The 13,114-nt window shown below is 52.6% G+C and overlaps 2 protein-coding genes across 5 annotated transcripts in view; one reads left to right on the top strand and one right to left on the bottom strand.

The window, feature by feature from the left end:
* The window catches only part of CSMD2 (CUB and Sushi multiple domains 2), a 781,206-nt gene that overhangs the window by 329,876 nt on the left and 438,216 nt on the right, over positions 1–13,114 (top strand). The gene's annotated exons all lie outside the window — the stretch shown is intronic.
* On the bottom strand, positions 9,270–9,842 carry HMGB4 (high mobility group box 4). The gene has a single exon (XM_075539041.1). The coding sequence runs from the start codon at positions 9,840–9,842 to the stop codon at positions 9,270–9,272; it is 573 nt and encodes a 190-aa protein (XP_075395156.1).

Below are 13,114 nucleotides of genomic sequence, written 5' to 3'. Positions count from 1 at the left end.
ATGGGCTTTGTGATCTCGCCCTGAGGGTATGCATTTTAATAAACCTGCAAGTGACTCTGGCAGACCCTATTCTAGGGGACCTGACCCACCCGTCTTGAAGGCCCAGACAATGGCTCTTTTTAATCCCAGATAATTGATGTTTTAGTGCAGTCCCAAATTGACTCCACAATCCCAACACAGCTGTGAGAAACGATACTTTCATAACTGAGCTCAATTTCCCCGTTGAGATTTGAAGGAAACCCAATAAATAAATATGTTCCTTCCCATCTCAAGTTCAGAGTCAATTGACACCTGGGGGAAGACATCGCGGGATCCGCATGTCAACCTTCCCCAAACCAAAACTAAACTCACTGCCATCGAGTCGATACTGACTCATAGGACAGGGTAGAACTGCCCTGGGAGTTTCCCAGACTGTAACTCTTTACGGGAGTAGAAAGCTGTCTTTCTCCCTAGAACTGCTGACCTGAGGGTTAGCGGCATATACTCTGCATGCAGAGGGAGGGAGAGGGAGAGGGAGAGGGAGAGGGAGAGAGAGAGGAGAGAGAGAGAGATCGAGCTGGGATAACAAGGAAAACACTTCCTCTGCCACTCTCCTCCCTCGTTCAGCAGTGGCGTCACCTCGGGACTTAAGAGAAGGGCAAAGTTTAGGTTCCTCTCTGGGGAGTTCTGAAATGTACAACGGTGGGGGCAGAACCCAGCCATCTCGATGTTAATAAGGCTGCCAGGGGCTCTGCGCACAGGCCAACTGGAGAACCCTGGAGCTCCGGTGGCGCTGTGGTTAAACGCTCACCTGCTAACCCAAAGGTAGATGGTTTGAACCTGCCAGAAGCTCCGCGGGGGAGAGAGGTAGCAGCTGGCTTCCATAAAGGTCACACACAGCCTTGAAAAGCCCATGGGGTAGTAGTGCTCTGTCCTGTAGGGGTGCTGTGAGTTCAGTATCAATGTCAAGGCAGTGGGCTGGTTGGTTCCTTGGTCTGCGCGCCTGTACACGTTGTTGCTCCTGGTGGAAACTGACCTAGGAAAGAGTATTCTCTCCAACAGCCTGCTACCAGCCCCCCCTCCTCCAGCCCCCTCCTCCAGCCCCCGCTCCTCCTGCCCCCTCCTCCAGCCCCCGCTCCTCCTGCCCCCTCCTCCAGCCCCCGCTCCTCCTGACCCCTCCTCCAGCCCCCACTCCTCCCATCCTGGTCTTTCAGTATTTGGGAAAATCAACCTGCGGGGGGTGGAGGAGGGTTGTTTCTACATCCACATTAGCTTACAGCCATGCCAAGGAAGACCAAGGAGAGGTGCTGATGAAAAGGTCCTGTGTGTACTGTTTTCTAGTCTTGATGCTTTCTCTTGTTGACCTTGAAGGAGGTGGCATTGCCTTGCTGACACTTGATGGTATCAGAAGACTCCAGAATTTCCAGTAACTAGACACCAAGGTTAGAGGCTAGTGGCTCCCCACTACAGTCAACCTTCGAGGGTTCCCCGCTACCCTGTGATTTGTCTCAGCTTCCCAAAGCCTACAGATAGACCTCCATGTTCCGCCTCGTTCCACTTGCTCACCACATCTCATAGCCCAAGCTCAGTCCTACCACAGGGCCTTTGCACCTGCTGAGCAGCTACTCATTCCTCCTTGTCATTCACATTTCGTCCCAAATGCCATCTGCTCAGACCTTCTCTGACCATCTCATGGGATGGGCCTGGTACCTCACTTGTCATTGTGCATCTTATTCCCCCCTAAAGAAACCCAACTCACTGCCACACAGCTGATTCCAATTCACAGCGACCCCATCAGACTGGCTAAGATGGCCCCGGTGGGTCTCTAAGACTGTAACTCTTTACAAGAGCCATAGAAAGCCTCTTCTTTCCCCCATGGAGCAGCTGGTGGTTTCGAAGTGCTGGCCTTCTGGTTAGCCCAGTGGGTAAGCGCTACAGCACCAGGGCTCCTTAGTGCAGCTCATTCCCCCGGTTTATTTTCTCCAGCACATTCGACGCCATTGGGAAATGCCTGGGTGTTTTTATTTGTTGACCTGCTTACTGTCTGACTCCCCATCACTGGAATGTAGGAGGTGACTGTCCAGGCTATATCCTTAGCACACATCCCCAGGATGGCACAAGCAGTTAAGTGTCCAACAGCTACGCATGGGTTGACGGCTTGATCCGTTCAGCAGCGCCTCTGAAGAAATAGCCAGGTGGTTTTCTGGGACAGTTGGTATGTTGCTGTTTCATAGTTGCGTAAGCACGCATCATTGAAAGGATAGGTGGATGGATGGATGGATGGATGGATGGATGGATGGATAGATGGATGGATGGATGGATGGATGGATGGATGGATGGCTAAATGGGCACAGGGAAGGCTGCAGGAGTAAAAGATGAGAGTGGAGCGATTCAATCATCCAGGCCAAAGACACTGGTGCCCTCGCTCCAGTGAGAGGGCCCTGAGCCCTGCCCAGGGGACCCAATATGCTGGCACCACACCAAATACTGTATCTGATTTTCCTCTTCCTCATACTCCTGGTTCCAGTCCCCCCCCCCCGCCCCGCCTTCTGCTCCTCCACCGCTCTTCCTCCTTCCCTGCCATTACCTTACAGTCATTAGAAGCAGGCAGATTCACACCCTCCTGTTGTCTTTTTCATAAAGGAATGTTAATGAAGTTCATTTTCAGCAGGGGAGGCTGCAAACTGTTGTCAAAACTCTGACTTGGCCACCCACATCCATGTAATTCATCACACAGGAAACCAGGAGGGGAGGGCACGAGGGCTGGAGGGGGTGGCTGTGCGGAGGCCCTTCTGCAGGAAAGCAGCGTGGCACAGAGGAGCCCTTGCCAACCACAAGCCCATGGCTCCAGCTGCAAAGAAGGCAGGCGGAAGGCAGTGAGATGGGTCGGGTAGGAAGTCTGCAGGAAGAAATGAGCCTGCACACCGGCTCTTCTGCACTGCCAGGAAACGGGCATTTGCTGAGCAAGGAGATCATTACCTGTTGCTTCTCTATTGTCCTGTAACAAATCCCTGCCCCCCCCCCACCCCCACTTTTGTCTTTGTTAGCTGTGGCATCCGCTCGGGCTCATGGCAGCCTCGTGCACTAGAGACACAACCCCAAGTACAACAGGCTCAACAAAACTAAACCACTCGAGAGTTGCGATGCTCAAGATCCCTGTTGAGACGACTGCGTGTTTGCGGTACCATCCATCCTTCCAGCACTCATGTTGGACAGTATTCTGCTGCGATCCATACGACGTTCCTGAGCTAATTTTTGAACTTGGGGTTTTCTTCCTAGTCTGTCTTAGTCGGGAAGCTTCACTGGAACCTCGTCGCCTCAACCCCCGCCGGTGTTTGAAATGCCAGTGGCATGAACTTCAGCATCACGGTAACTCCCAAGCCACCGCAGGGAGACCAGCAGACTAGTGGCTTACAGCAAACCTTATGGCTTCAATAGTTTTTAGCTCAGGGTCTCTGTGGGCCAGGAATTCAGGCTCAGCTTAGTTGAGTCTACTGCCTGGGATCTCAGGGGCCGCAGTCAAGGTGTGGCAGGCTGGGCTGTGCACCCACCTGGAAGGTGGCCGGGCAAGGATTCACTTCCCTGCTCCCAACATGGTTGGCAGCAGTTAGTGGGTTCTAGGTCTTAGAATGCCAATGCGTTTTGCTGGCTTTTGCTCATCGCCCCAAACATAGCTGTTTATTTCAACAAGCAAGGGTCGTTTCTGGAACAAAGCTGGTAGCAAGAAGGGGTTTTAGAACCTAACACCATTCATCATCTTGGCTATATTCTGTTCCTTAGAAGCAAATCATAGGCCCTCCTCACTTTTAATGGGACGGGCTTAGGTCAGGGTAGGACTGCTGGTAGCACAGTAGGTTGCATACTGGGCTGCTAAGCACAAGGTCAGCAGTTCGAAGCTTTCTACTCCTGCAAAGAGTTAGGGACTCAGAAACCCCCCAGGGCAGTTTGACTCTGTCCTATAGGGTCTCTGAGGTGGAATGAACTCCATGGGGTGAGCGTTCTATCAAGGTGTGAACGCCCTAGGACAGGAATCACAGAGGGCCACCCTGAGTCTGTTTCCTACAAGTACCTAAGTGTGCCAAGGACTGGCCACCCACGTTTGCACCCCTCCCCTCCTTTACTCATGAAAACCACTCGCTAGGTAGACAGCATCCTTACTGCCGCGAGAAGCCTGGTGCTCGGGCTGGATGTGCAGGTGGCCATCACTGCAGTTGGCACCAAGTTAACATGCATGAGGGTGGAGCCGGAGGGGCAATGTTGTCCCAGTGAGGGACAGGAGTTTAAGGGGACAGGGGTTTAAGGGAGGCAGGAAGAGGGGAGGGGGTGGCGAGACGAGGAGGGCGCTGCGCCCCCGCTCTATGAGACCCAAGACCAGAAGGAAAGGATGGGTGTGGGTTGGGTTTTGAAAAGAGAAGAAAGCCAAGAGCACTTAGTTGGATGCTCTCTCTGTTTTCTCAATGAAGCAGAAAATGAGGGCGTCTCCGGAGAGGGTGGAGGTAGGGCCGGAGGGGAAGCAGAGCCAAGTTGGCACGACAGCTGTGGGGACCAGGGGGTGGGCATTGTGCCAACATGAGTACCAGGCTGCCAAGTAGGGTAAGGCTGCTTCCTCCACGAAGACTCCAGCATTGGCTCGTTTGGGGGTGGGTCTTGGCCCTGCCCAGCCCTTTGTGTGTCCTTCAGTGTCATTGTGATGACAGTGCCCTGTGGTGCTGGGGACTCAGCCCAAGCTCAGTCCTGGATGCGTTCCCTAGAGCTGCTGGGACCAAATACTCCAAACTTGCTCATCAAAACATGCACTGCCGTCAAGTTGATTCCGACTCATAGCAACCCTCTAGGACAGAGTAGAATTGCCCCCGGGGGGTTCTGAGGGTGTAAGTCTTTATGGGAGTAGAAAGCCTCATCCTTCTCCCATGAATGGGGTGGGTGGTTTAGAACTGCTAACCGTAGAGTTATAGCCCAACTCGTGCCCACTACACCACCAGGGCTCCTGGGTCTGGAGGCTCAGAGGGTCAAATCTCGTGTTAGCTTTGTTGATTCCTTCTGACAGACAGCTTCTCCTGAGCTCCTGGCAACTGTCGTCAATCCTTGGCTTTCTAATATTTGCCCCCATTGTTGTACATTGTCCTTCCGCCCGTGTCTGGTCACCTTCTTAGTAGGACACCGCTCTCTGGGGTTGGGGCCCACCCTGGTCTGTAGAGAACTCGTTTAACTGACAACTGACCACATCTTCTAAGATTCTATTTTTCACACAAGGTCAAGTTCGTAGATACCAGTGGCTTGGACCTATGTTTCAGGGAAACACAATGGGATCTATACCAGTGTACCCTATGACACACCTCCACCCCCACCCAAAAAAAGATTTTAAAAGCCATGCCCTTCCCACCTGTCGAATCTACCACACCCTTCCCCTGTCTTAATACACTCCAATGCCAACTATCAGTATGATATGATCCATCCATATGGATGATCCATCCTGAGGCAAAGTTTCATTTCATCTGTGTACCTGTGACACCTAGGCTGCAAGTTACCTGCTAGGACAGGTATAAAACCCAAACAAACTCCCACCCACTGAGTTGATGCTGATTCCTAGCGACTGGATTCATATCAGATAGGTATTCCCATTCCAAGTGGGAGACACTGGGGTGGGGATTGGGGAACAGACGATTGTGAGGCTGACGCAGAACCAGGTAGTGTTTTGTTCTGGGGTCTAGGGTTGCTGGAGGTCAGAATGGAGCCCTGGGGGGGGTGGTGAAAGGAGGGGGGCGAGCGGCTACTCCTTAGGCTATAACCCTCACGGACAGCAGTTTGCAACCATTAACCACGCCCCAGAGAGGAAGACCGGGCTTTCTATCTCTACCCCAATTCTGCCCCGTTCTAGCCTGTTCGAAAGGGCCACTTTGAGTGGCAGTGAGTTTGGTTTGGTGTTTTGCTATAACTCAGCCAGGGTTTGTATCGTTCCAAGTGTCTCTTTGACTATGGGGGCTACATCAATGCTAATGTTGATTCCGACTCATAGCGAGCCTCTAGGACCGAGCAGGACTGCCCTCGTGGGCTTCCTAGGCTGTAAATCTCTACAGGGGTAGAAAGCCTCATATTTCTCCCGGGGTGGTTCCAAACTGCGCACCTCGGCCACCAGGCCCCTCCCTGGCCCAGCACGGTGCAGAAAGGATATCCTGCACTAGCCTTGCATTTCTAAGATCAAATAGGACCTGGTTCAGCTGAGGGGCAGGGGTAAGGTGAGAACTGGGCATCCTCCAACTGACCAATCTCTCATGGCCCAGTGTCCCAGGTTTGCCACGCTCGGGCACCTCAGAAGGATCCTCAGCATTCTACGTGAAATATCTGATCGTTGGCTAAAAACTCACCTGGCTCATCATCTGCGCCTCAAGGCACCTGACTTCTGTTTTTATAAGCCGAACTGATTCGTTAGTAGTTGTCCTTGGTGGTTACTGCTGGCTGCAGGGACCCCATCACGCTCGTCAGAATGAAGTGTGGCCTGGTTCTATGCCATCCCCACAATCGGTGTCAGACCAGACCTTGTAATTCTCTGATTTTCAGAAGTAGGTCATCAGGCCTCCTAATAGCCCGCAAGGCTGTGTGAAAGAGGTGTACTGGGTCTCACCCATAAACTTTAACCAAAACTCAATGCCATCGAGTTCTTTCTGACTCATAGTGACCCTATGGGTCAGGGTAGAACTGCCCCTTGAGGTTCCAAGACTGAAATCCTTTACAGGATTAGACAGCCTCGTCTTTCTCCTGAGGAGCATCTGGTGGTTTCCAACTGCTGACCTTTCCCCTCGTAGCTCAGTTTGTAAACACGATGTCCCTGAAAGCACTCAGTCTGCCAGTGCTGAGGGTCAAACCCAGACCTACCTGGTTCTAGACCCTGCGCAGGTAAATCGCCCCACTCCACAGGGACATTCAGCACATCTGTGGGAGAGAAAGAAAATCCTATTCTTTCTCAATCCCATTTTCCTACCAACATTTTTTGAAGCTCCTTCATGAATGGCTCACCCAGTTCTAAAAAGACTTGTAAAATGCATTTTGACTTTAATATGTAGGTTCCAAGTAGGCAGCCCTCCACCCCTGCATGCGATTAGAGATGGCAGGTGGGAAGGCTGTGGCGTGGATGGCTGGATGGCTGGCTGGCTGGCTGGCTGGATGGATGGATGGAAGGGTACCTGGAGGCAGAGGCAATGCTACATTCAGATGCAGGATTCCTGATGGAGCCTTGTCAAAAAAGCCATTTCCAGATGCTCCATTTCAATCTGTATTGATTGGTAGGAGACACAGGATATTGCCTGGAACAAATATCCAGTTACCGCAGACACAGCACATTCCCATTTGTGTCAAATTTCTTATCAGTTATGACTCATTTGCAAGTGGCCGAAAACCTAACTCTAACCATCTTAGTGAAAAAAAATGAAATGTCTTAGCTCCTCTTTGATGAAAAAGCCAGAGTCATGGAAGGATACCTGTGTTAGTCTGGGTACTTTAGAGAAACAAATCCACAGAAACCCATGTAGAAGAGAGAGTTTTGTATAAAGGTTAAGTGCGCATCAAGAAAACATCCCAAACCAGTACTGCCCAAGCCCACAAGTCCAACATGAACCCATATGTCTGACACCAATCCACAAAACCCTCCTCCATCTCACAAAACACACACTATGACGCCAAATCAGTGAACATGTAAGCATCTCAGCACGGCCACAGCTGCTCCAGCACCCAGGGCTGCATCAGGGTAGGTCCATGTGGCTTCTCTTTGGCAATCTCTTGCAGGAAGTGAGCCTTGCCAGCTGAAGCAGGGAACTGGCTAAGGCAATTGCACCCCAGTCCAACCATCACAAAGCAAGAGACTTGAGAACTAGAAAGGGTAGACTCACCAAGTCATTCATCCCTCCACCCTTCAATTAACCCCACATGTGTTTATAGGCCAGGTTGGCACAATAAACTACTTCAATACCTCTTGCGAATCCGAAACCCAGGGCCACCAGTCACTTCTGAATCATAGTGGCCCTGCTTCGTACTAAAGCCTGGCACTAGGTCCAGCTCTCTGTTGAGGAGTGTTGGCAGTACTGGGCTTCGGGGTCAGAAGGTCTGGAGCTCAGAGCTCCAGAAGCAGGAAACCATCCCAGAGGTGGAAACAAACTGGCAGACATTGGGGAGTTGGAAGACAGAATGCTAATAGGGGTCAAATTGGATTCTTAGCTTCTGCGGGACATGGCCTTGGCCCTGTACAGGTTCATGGTCATCAAGAGGGCTTTCTTCCTGGCGTGGCTGTGCTGCCTACGGTGGCCCTCTAGCTCTTCCTGGTTCTTGGCTCTCAGATCTTAGGAGCAAATGGGTTGTTACTAGCGTCTCATCTACATTGGGCTGCTAACTGCCAGGTGGACAGTTCGAACCTTACAGTTAGCAGTCCAGTGTGTAAGCCATAGCACCATGCCCAGGACTCCTCAGATGCTTAGCAGCTTAGGGGACGTGCACTGGGGCCTCAGTCTCCATCTCTCCGTGATGGAAAAAGGACAGAGGTTTGCTTGGATTGGCCTGACCTTGGTCCCAGACACTGTGGCAGTGGGGTTGCCAGCCTTCCATCAGCCTGGCCACAAAAGGGAGTCGGTGTAAGTAAGTACACTGGTGTAATTAAGTCGTGACAGAAGTAGATTCTCACCACCCTGGGTGGTCTTAAGAGGATTAGGCATGCGTCAGGCCCAATGACACTCATCAGATTTATCCTAACCAACAGAAGGAACCCCAACAGAGCCCTGTCTGGACTCACTCTTGGTATCTGCATTTTACTAGAGACCTGGCCCTCGACCCCTATGAGCGTCCTGTCTTCCAACTCCGCAATGAATGTCTGCCAGCTTGGTGCCCCCTCTGGAACGAGTTCCTGCTTCAGTATGTCTTCATAGTCTGAGCACTCAGCCCTTCAGGACTCTTCTGGTCCTGACAGTCTACCCACTACTGCCACCCGCACCCCCACCCCTCCGGCCCTCATGTAGGACCCTCCAACCTGGATAACCACTTAGAATCTGAAGATGCCAACTCCCGCTCCCTGCCCAAGCAGCCACCCACTCCTCCACACTGCTGTCCCTTTTCTCAAAGCCTGCCCGTCCCCAGGGTCAGCACCTCCACCCCAGTCTCTCCTCTCACCAGGCCGCTTCCTTCCCCCCACACCAGCAGCGCTGGCTGCTCTCCAGCTGCCACGGGAGCCCAGGGCCCTTCACAAACATTCATAAGAGATAAGCAATATTGGTGAATGGCATTTTATTTTCCTTTTTCAAATCGGATCTTTAGCTTCTGCGGGACGTGGCCTTGCCCCTGCGCCGGTTGTTGGTCGACTGGAGGCCCTTCTTCCTGGCGAGGCTACGCTGCCGGCGGTAGACCGCTAGCTCCTCCTGGTACTTGGCTCTCAGGACCGCCGCCCTCTGCTCGTAGGGCTTCTTTTCCACGTCTGTCGTGGTGGACCACATCTTCCCTGTGGCCTTGGCCACCTGCACCACTGACCAGCTGGGGTTCTCCCTCTTCAGCTGCGCGTAGTGCTCCTGGCAGAAGAGGATGAAGGATGACGGGGGCCGCCTGGGTGCCTGGGGGTCACGCTTTCTCCGCTTCCTCCTCTTGCCCACGTAGTTCATCATCTCTTCCTGGTACCGGGCTTTGTCCAGCTTGGCCAGAGCTTCATATTTGGCTTTCTCATGCTTTGAAATGGACCTCCATTTTTCGGAACACTTCCTAGAGAACTCTTTAAAGCCAAGGTAGGCGTTTGGCTGCTGCTCCTTGAACTTGTTCCTGTAATTCAGCAAAAAGTGGATGTACGATGAGACATTCACCTTAGGCCGTAGCTGGACTTCTTTTCCCATGGTCATCGATCATTTTCTTGCCCCCTGGATTCAGGGAACTTGGACAGCAGAACACTTCTGTCCCCACGCTCCAGGGGCAATCTAGAAGGCCCTTTGCTTGTGGTGAATATTTTGCTCTGCGAGAGCTGCGGTTGGAGGTGGGCCTTTTCAGTGGTGGTGGTATTGTTGGGTCAAAGAGTGGACTGTGACATCACCCAGAGCCTGGCCAATCCCAGCCAGTGCCCATGGGTGTTTGCACCCAAGCACTCCTACGTGTTAGACAAGGGAGGGTCTTGTTTTGCAGCTCGTGAAAGAGGCTCTGGAAATGCTCCTTCCCCTGAAAAGATGGCTTTTTGGCTTCCTGGAAGCAGTGGGTTTTGCTCAACTGCAGCAGACCAATTGCTGCCAAGTTAACCCCCAACTCATGGCAACCCCTGTGAGTTAGAGTCGAGTAGAATGAGGCTTCCAGGTGGGTGGGGGCGTCCACAGCTGGTCTTAGCAGGGAACTAGATGGCCGAGTCTTTTTCCCAAGGTGCCTCGGAGTGGCCTTGAACGCCCAACCTTGGGGGCTTAGCAACCAAGCACACGAAACACGCAGTACCCACCCAGTCAGCGAGGGCTTTGAGTCCCTCAGGTGTACTTGTGAGCCGTGGGGTCCGCCTTCCCCCATGGTGAGGTTGTCAGGACGTCACCGACCCTTCCCAAGACAGGCTGGAACTAATGAACTCGTGGCAGTGGCTGGGTGGATGGCTCCCGAGCTGTCAGGATAAAAAGTGAAGCCCTTCTGTTTGCCTTGAACAGTGGCAGCTCGTAACATACAAAGGGTTTAGTAGTAACTCTAAAAATAATCAGGTATGACAGCTGTGACTTGGTTCCTGTCAGGACAGAGTTGTCTAATTTAAAACCTGAGCACTTGGGCTATGAGTCTGAACTCTTCATTTCTGCGAAGAAATTGGGGGTGGGGAGATGAGGGAGAGAACCAAGATTTTTCTAATTATACTTATACCCACAAGGGGCTAGGGCTCCCCGCTCTTCAGGAGGCCTCCTAGCTCCCACCTCAGGGGCCCCTGTTGCTGGGGTTCTCACTTAGAGACTAGCAGCTCCATTCCACCCAGCTGGCTTCTGGCAAAAGCAGTTGCCAAGGGTCTCAGGGCCTGCCCACTGGATGGGAAAGGTGAGAGGACGAAACTTTGGACCTTGTGCTAGGGACTTGCTTATACAATGCAGGGTCAAGTTCAACTAGACGGTGAAGGATAGCTCCGGATTTACAGGACTAGAACACAGAGTGTCATCAATGCGAGACCCTCAAATAGTAACTTCTTGAGGGGCCCCCGGCCCCTTGCAGATGGGAGTCAGGATTCTGATGGATGTCTCTGGCTTCATCTTTTCTACACAGAATGGTTTCTTTGGGGCCTGAGGTTTCCTTGGGGCCAGATGGGCAGCCCAGCATCTGGGTCTGACCAGGAAACTTGCCCAAGGCTGTTTCACCTCCTGATTTTTTACCAAGTTCCTTCCAAGATTAACCTCAACTCCCATCGTCTGTCAAGAAAAGATGAGACTCGGTGAGTCTTTGGCCCTGAATTCTTGGCGCCGTTCTGCCAGGTGGTTGGACTCCCTTCGCCTTCCCTTTCCTGCAGCTGAGCCTGTGACTTCCAGCTGACAAGCCGCAGCTCTGTCACTGCGTTGGGTTCAGTGGATGACCAGAAGCATAAGCGACTCTGCTTTTAAGCCCGTACAGCCAGAATGTACCTTAGAAAGGGGGTGGGGAGGGGGGGAGGAGTCTCAATTGGGAATCAATTGGGAAAGGCCATCATTCTTAGTAGGCAGAGGAGCAGTGAAAGAGAGGAAGGCCCTCGTGGAAATGGACAGACACAAAGCTGCAACAAGGGCCCAAGCATGTCAACAATGGAGGAGATGGCGCAGGACCAGGCCACGTTTCCTGCTGCTATGCACACAGAGGGGCGCCAAGGCTTGGAACGGACTCGGTGTCACCGAACACCACCAACAATACACTGGGAAGAGCGAGCTCGTGACCTACTAAAGCAAATTAACTCATGAAGACCCATGGATCACAGCAAATTAACTCATGAAGACCCGTGGATCCTGTCCTTATAGAAGGCGGTCCCCATGGAGTACTGCAAGATCAGCCCCCACCCCTGTGAGGTAAAAAGTCACAACATCTTCACAGGCACAGTGGTCACAATGATGCTCAGACATGCCAGGGACTGTGAGCGGGTGCCAGGCCAAGTGGTGGTGGTCACACATGGGTGCACTGTGCATTCAGTCGATTCGATGACAACCAATAACTACAGGAGCTATCCGGTACCCGTTGAGGGAACTTGTCTGGGCAAGTGACTAAGACCTGGGGCTTGGCCAGTGGGAACTGAATGATCAGGGGACATGCCTCAGTCTAGGCAGCTTCCCCAACTCCAGGTCTTCCACCTGCTTTTACACTATAGCCGGGGTACAGAGAAGAAGGGGCACACAGCACCTGCCGTACATGGGATGGGATATGAGGTCTAGTTTGTCCAAAGTCCACACAGGTAGGTTGATGGGATTCTGTCCAGGCTCCCAAGAAACCCAGTAGCTGGTGTGTCTCGGCTCACATGCCCACAGTCTCCAACCCTCCCACACTGATCCAATCTCAGGAGATGGACTCCACAGTGACCCTCTGGAAGCTAACTGATGCAGGAAGAGGCCGGGGTAAAAAGTAAACTCTAGATGAATCTTTTGATGCCCTGGCCAGACTCCTGGCCACGAGGGATGGCAGAGGGGGGAACACCACATCTGATGGTGGTGTTAGCTGTCTGTGAGGGGACTTCTACTCATGACAGCTCTGAGGTCAGAGTGACCCATCGCTTCTTTCTCTCCTCTCCTTCCAGTCACCAGCCCTTTACTCCAGCTGTTGTGATCTTCCCGTGGTGCGCCCCACCCCCTAGATGGCCCTCCATCCCACCCAGCAGGATGTCCTCCTCCTGAGACCGGATGGGGCCAGGGAGGCGGACACAGTTCTCTTAGGATCTAAAGGCTTCTCGTTGGCTATTCTCAGGAAGTTGACACAGGAGGCCCTTTCCCCCTAACTCCTTGGTTAAAAAACCAAAATGATTATGATAAAACACAACCATTGCCAAGTTGACTGCAACCCACGGTCAGTTGTAAAGGACAGGCGGACCGTTGCCATGCGGTCACTTCTGACACGTGGTGTGTGACCCTGTGTGTGTCAGAGTGGAGCTGTGCTCTGTGGGCTTTTTTGCAGGAGTAGGACGCCAGGCCTTTCTTCCAAGGCACCTCTGGGGGGA

Source organism: Tenrec ecaudatus, chromosome 1 (assembly GCF_050624435.1).
Source record: "Tenrec ecaudatus isolate mTenEca1 chromosome 1, mTenEca1.hap1, whole genome shotgun sequence".
Classification (NCBI taxonomy): domain Eukaryota; kingdom Metazoa; phylum Chordata; class Mammalia; order Afrosoricida; family Tenrecidae; genus Tenrec; species Tenrec ecaudatus.
The sequence above is the reverse complement of the archived record's forward strand: the minus strand, read 5'-3'. Positions and strand labels throughout refer to the sequence as shown.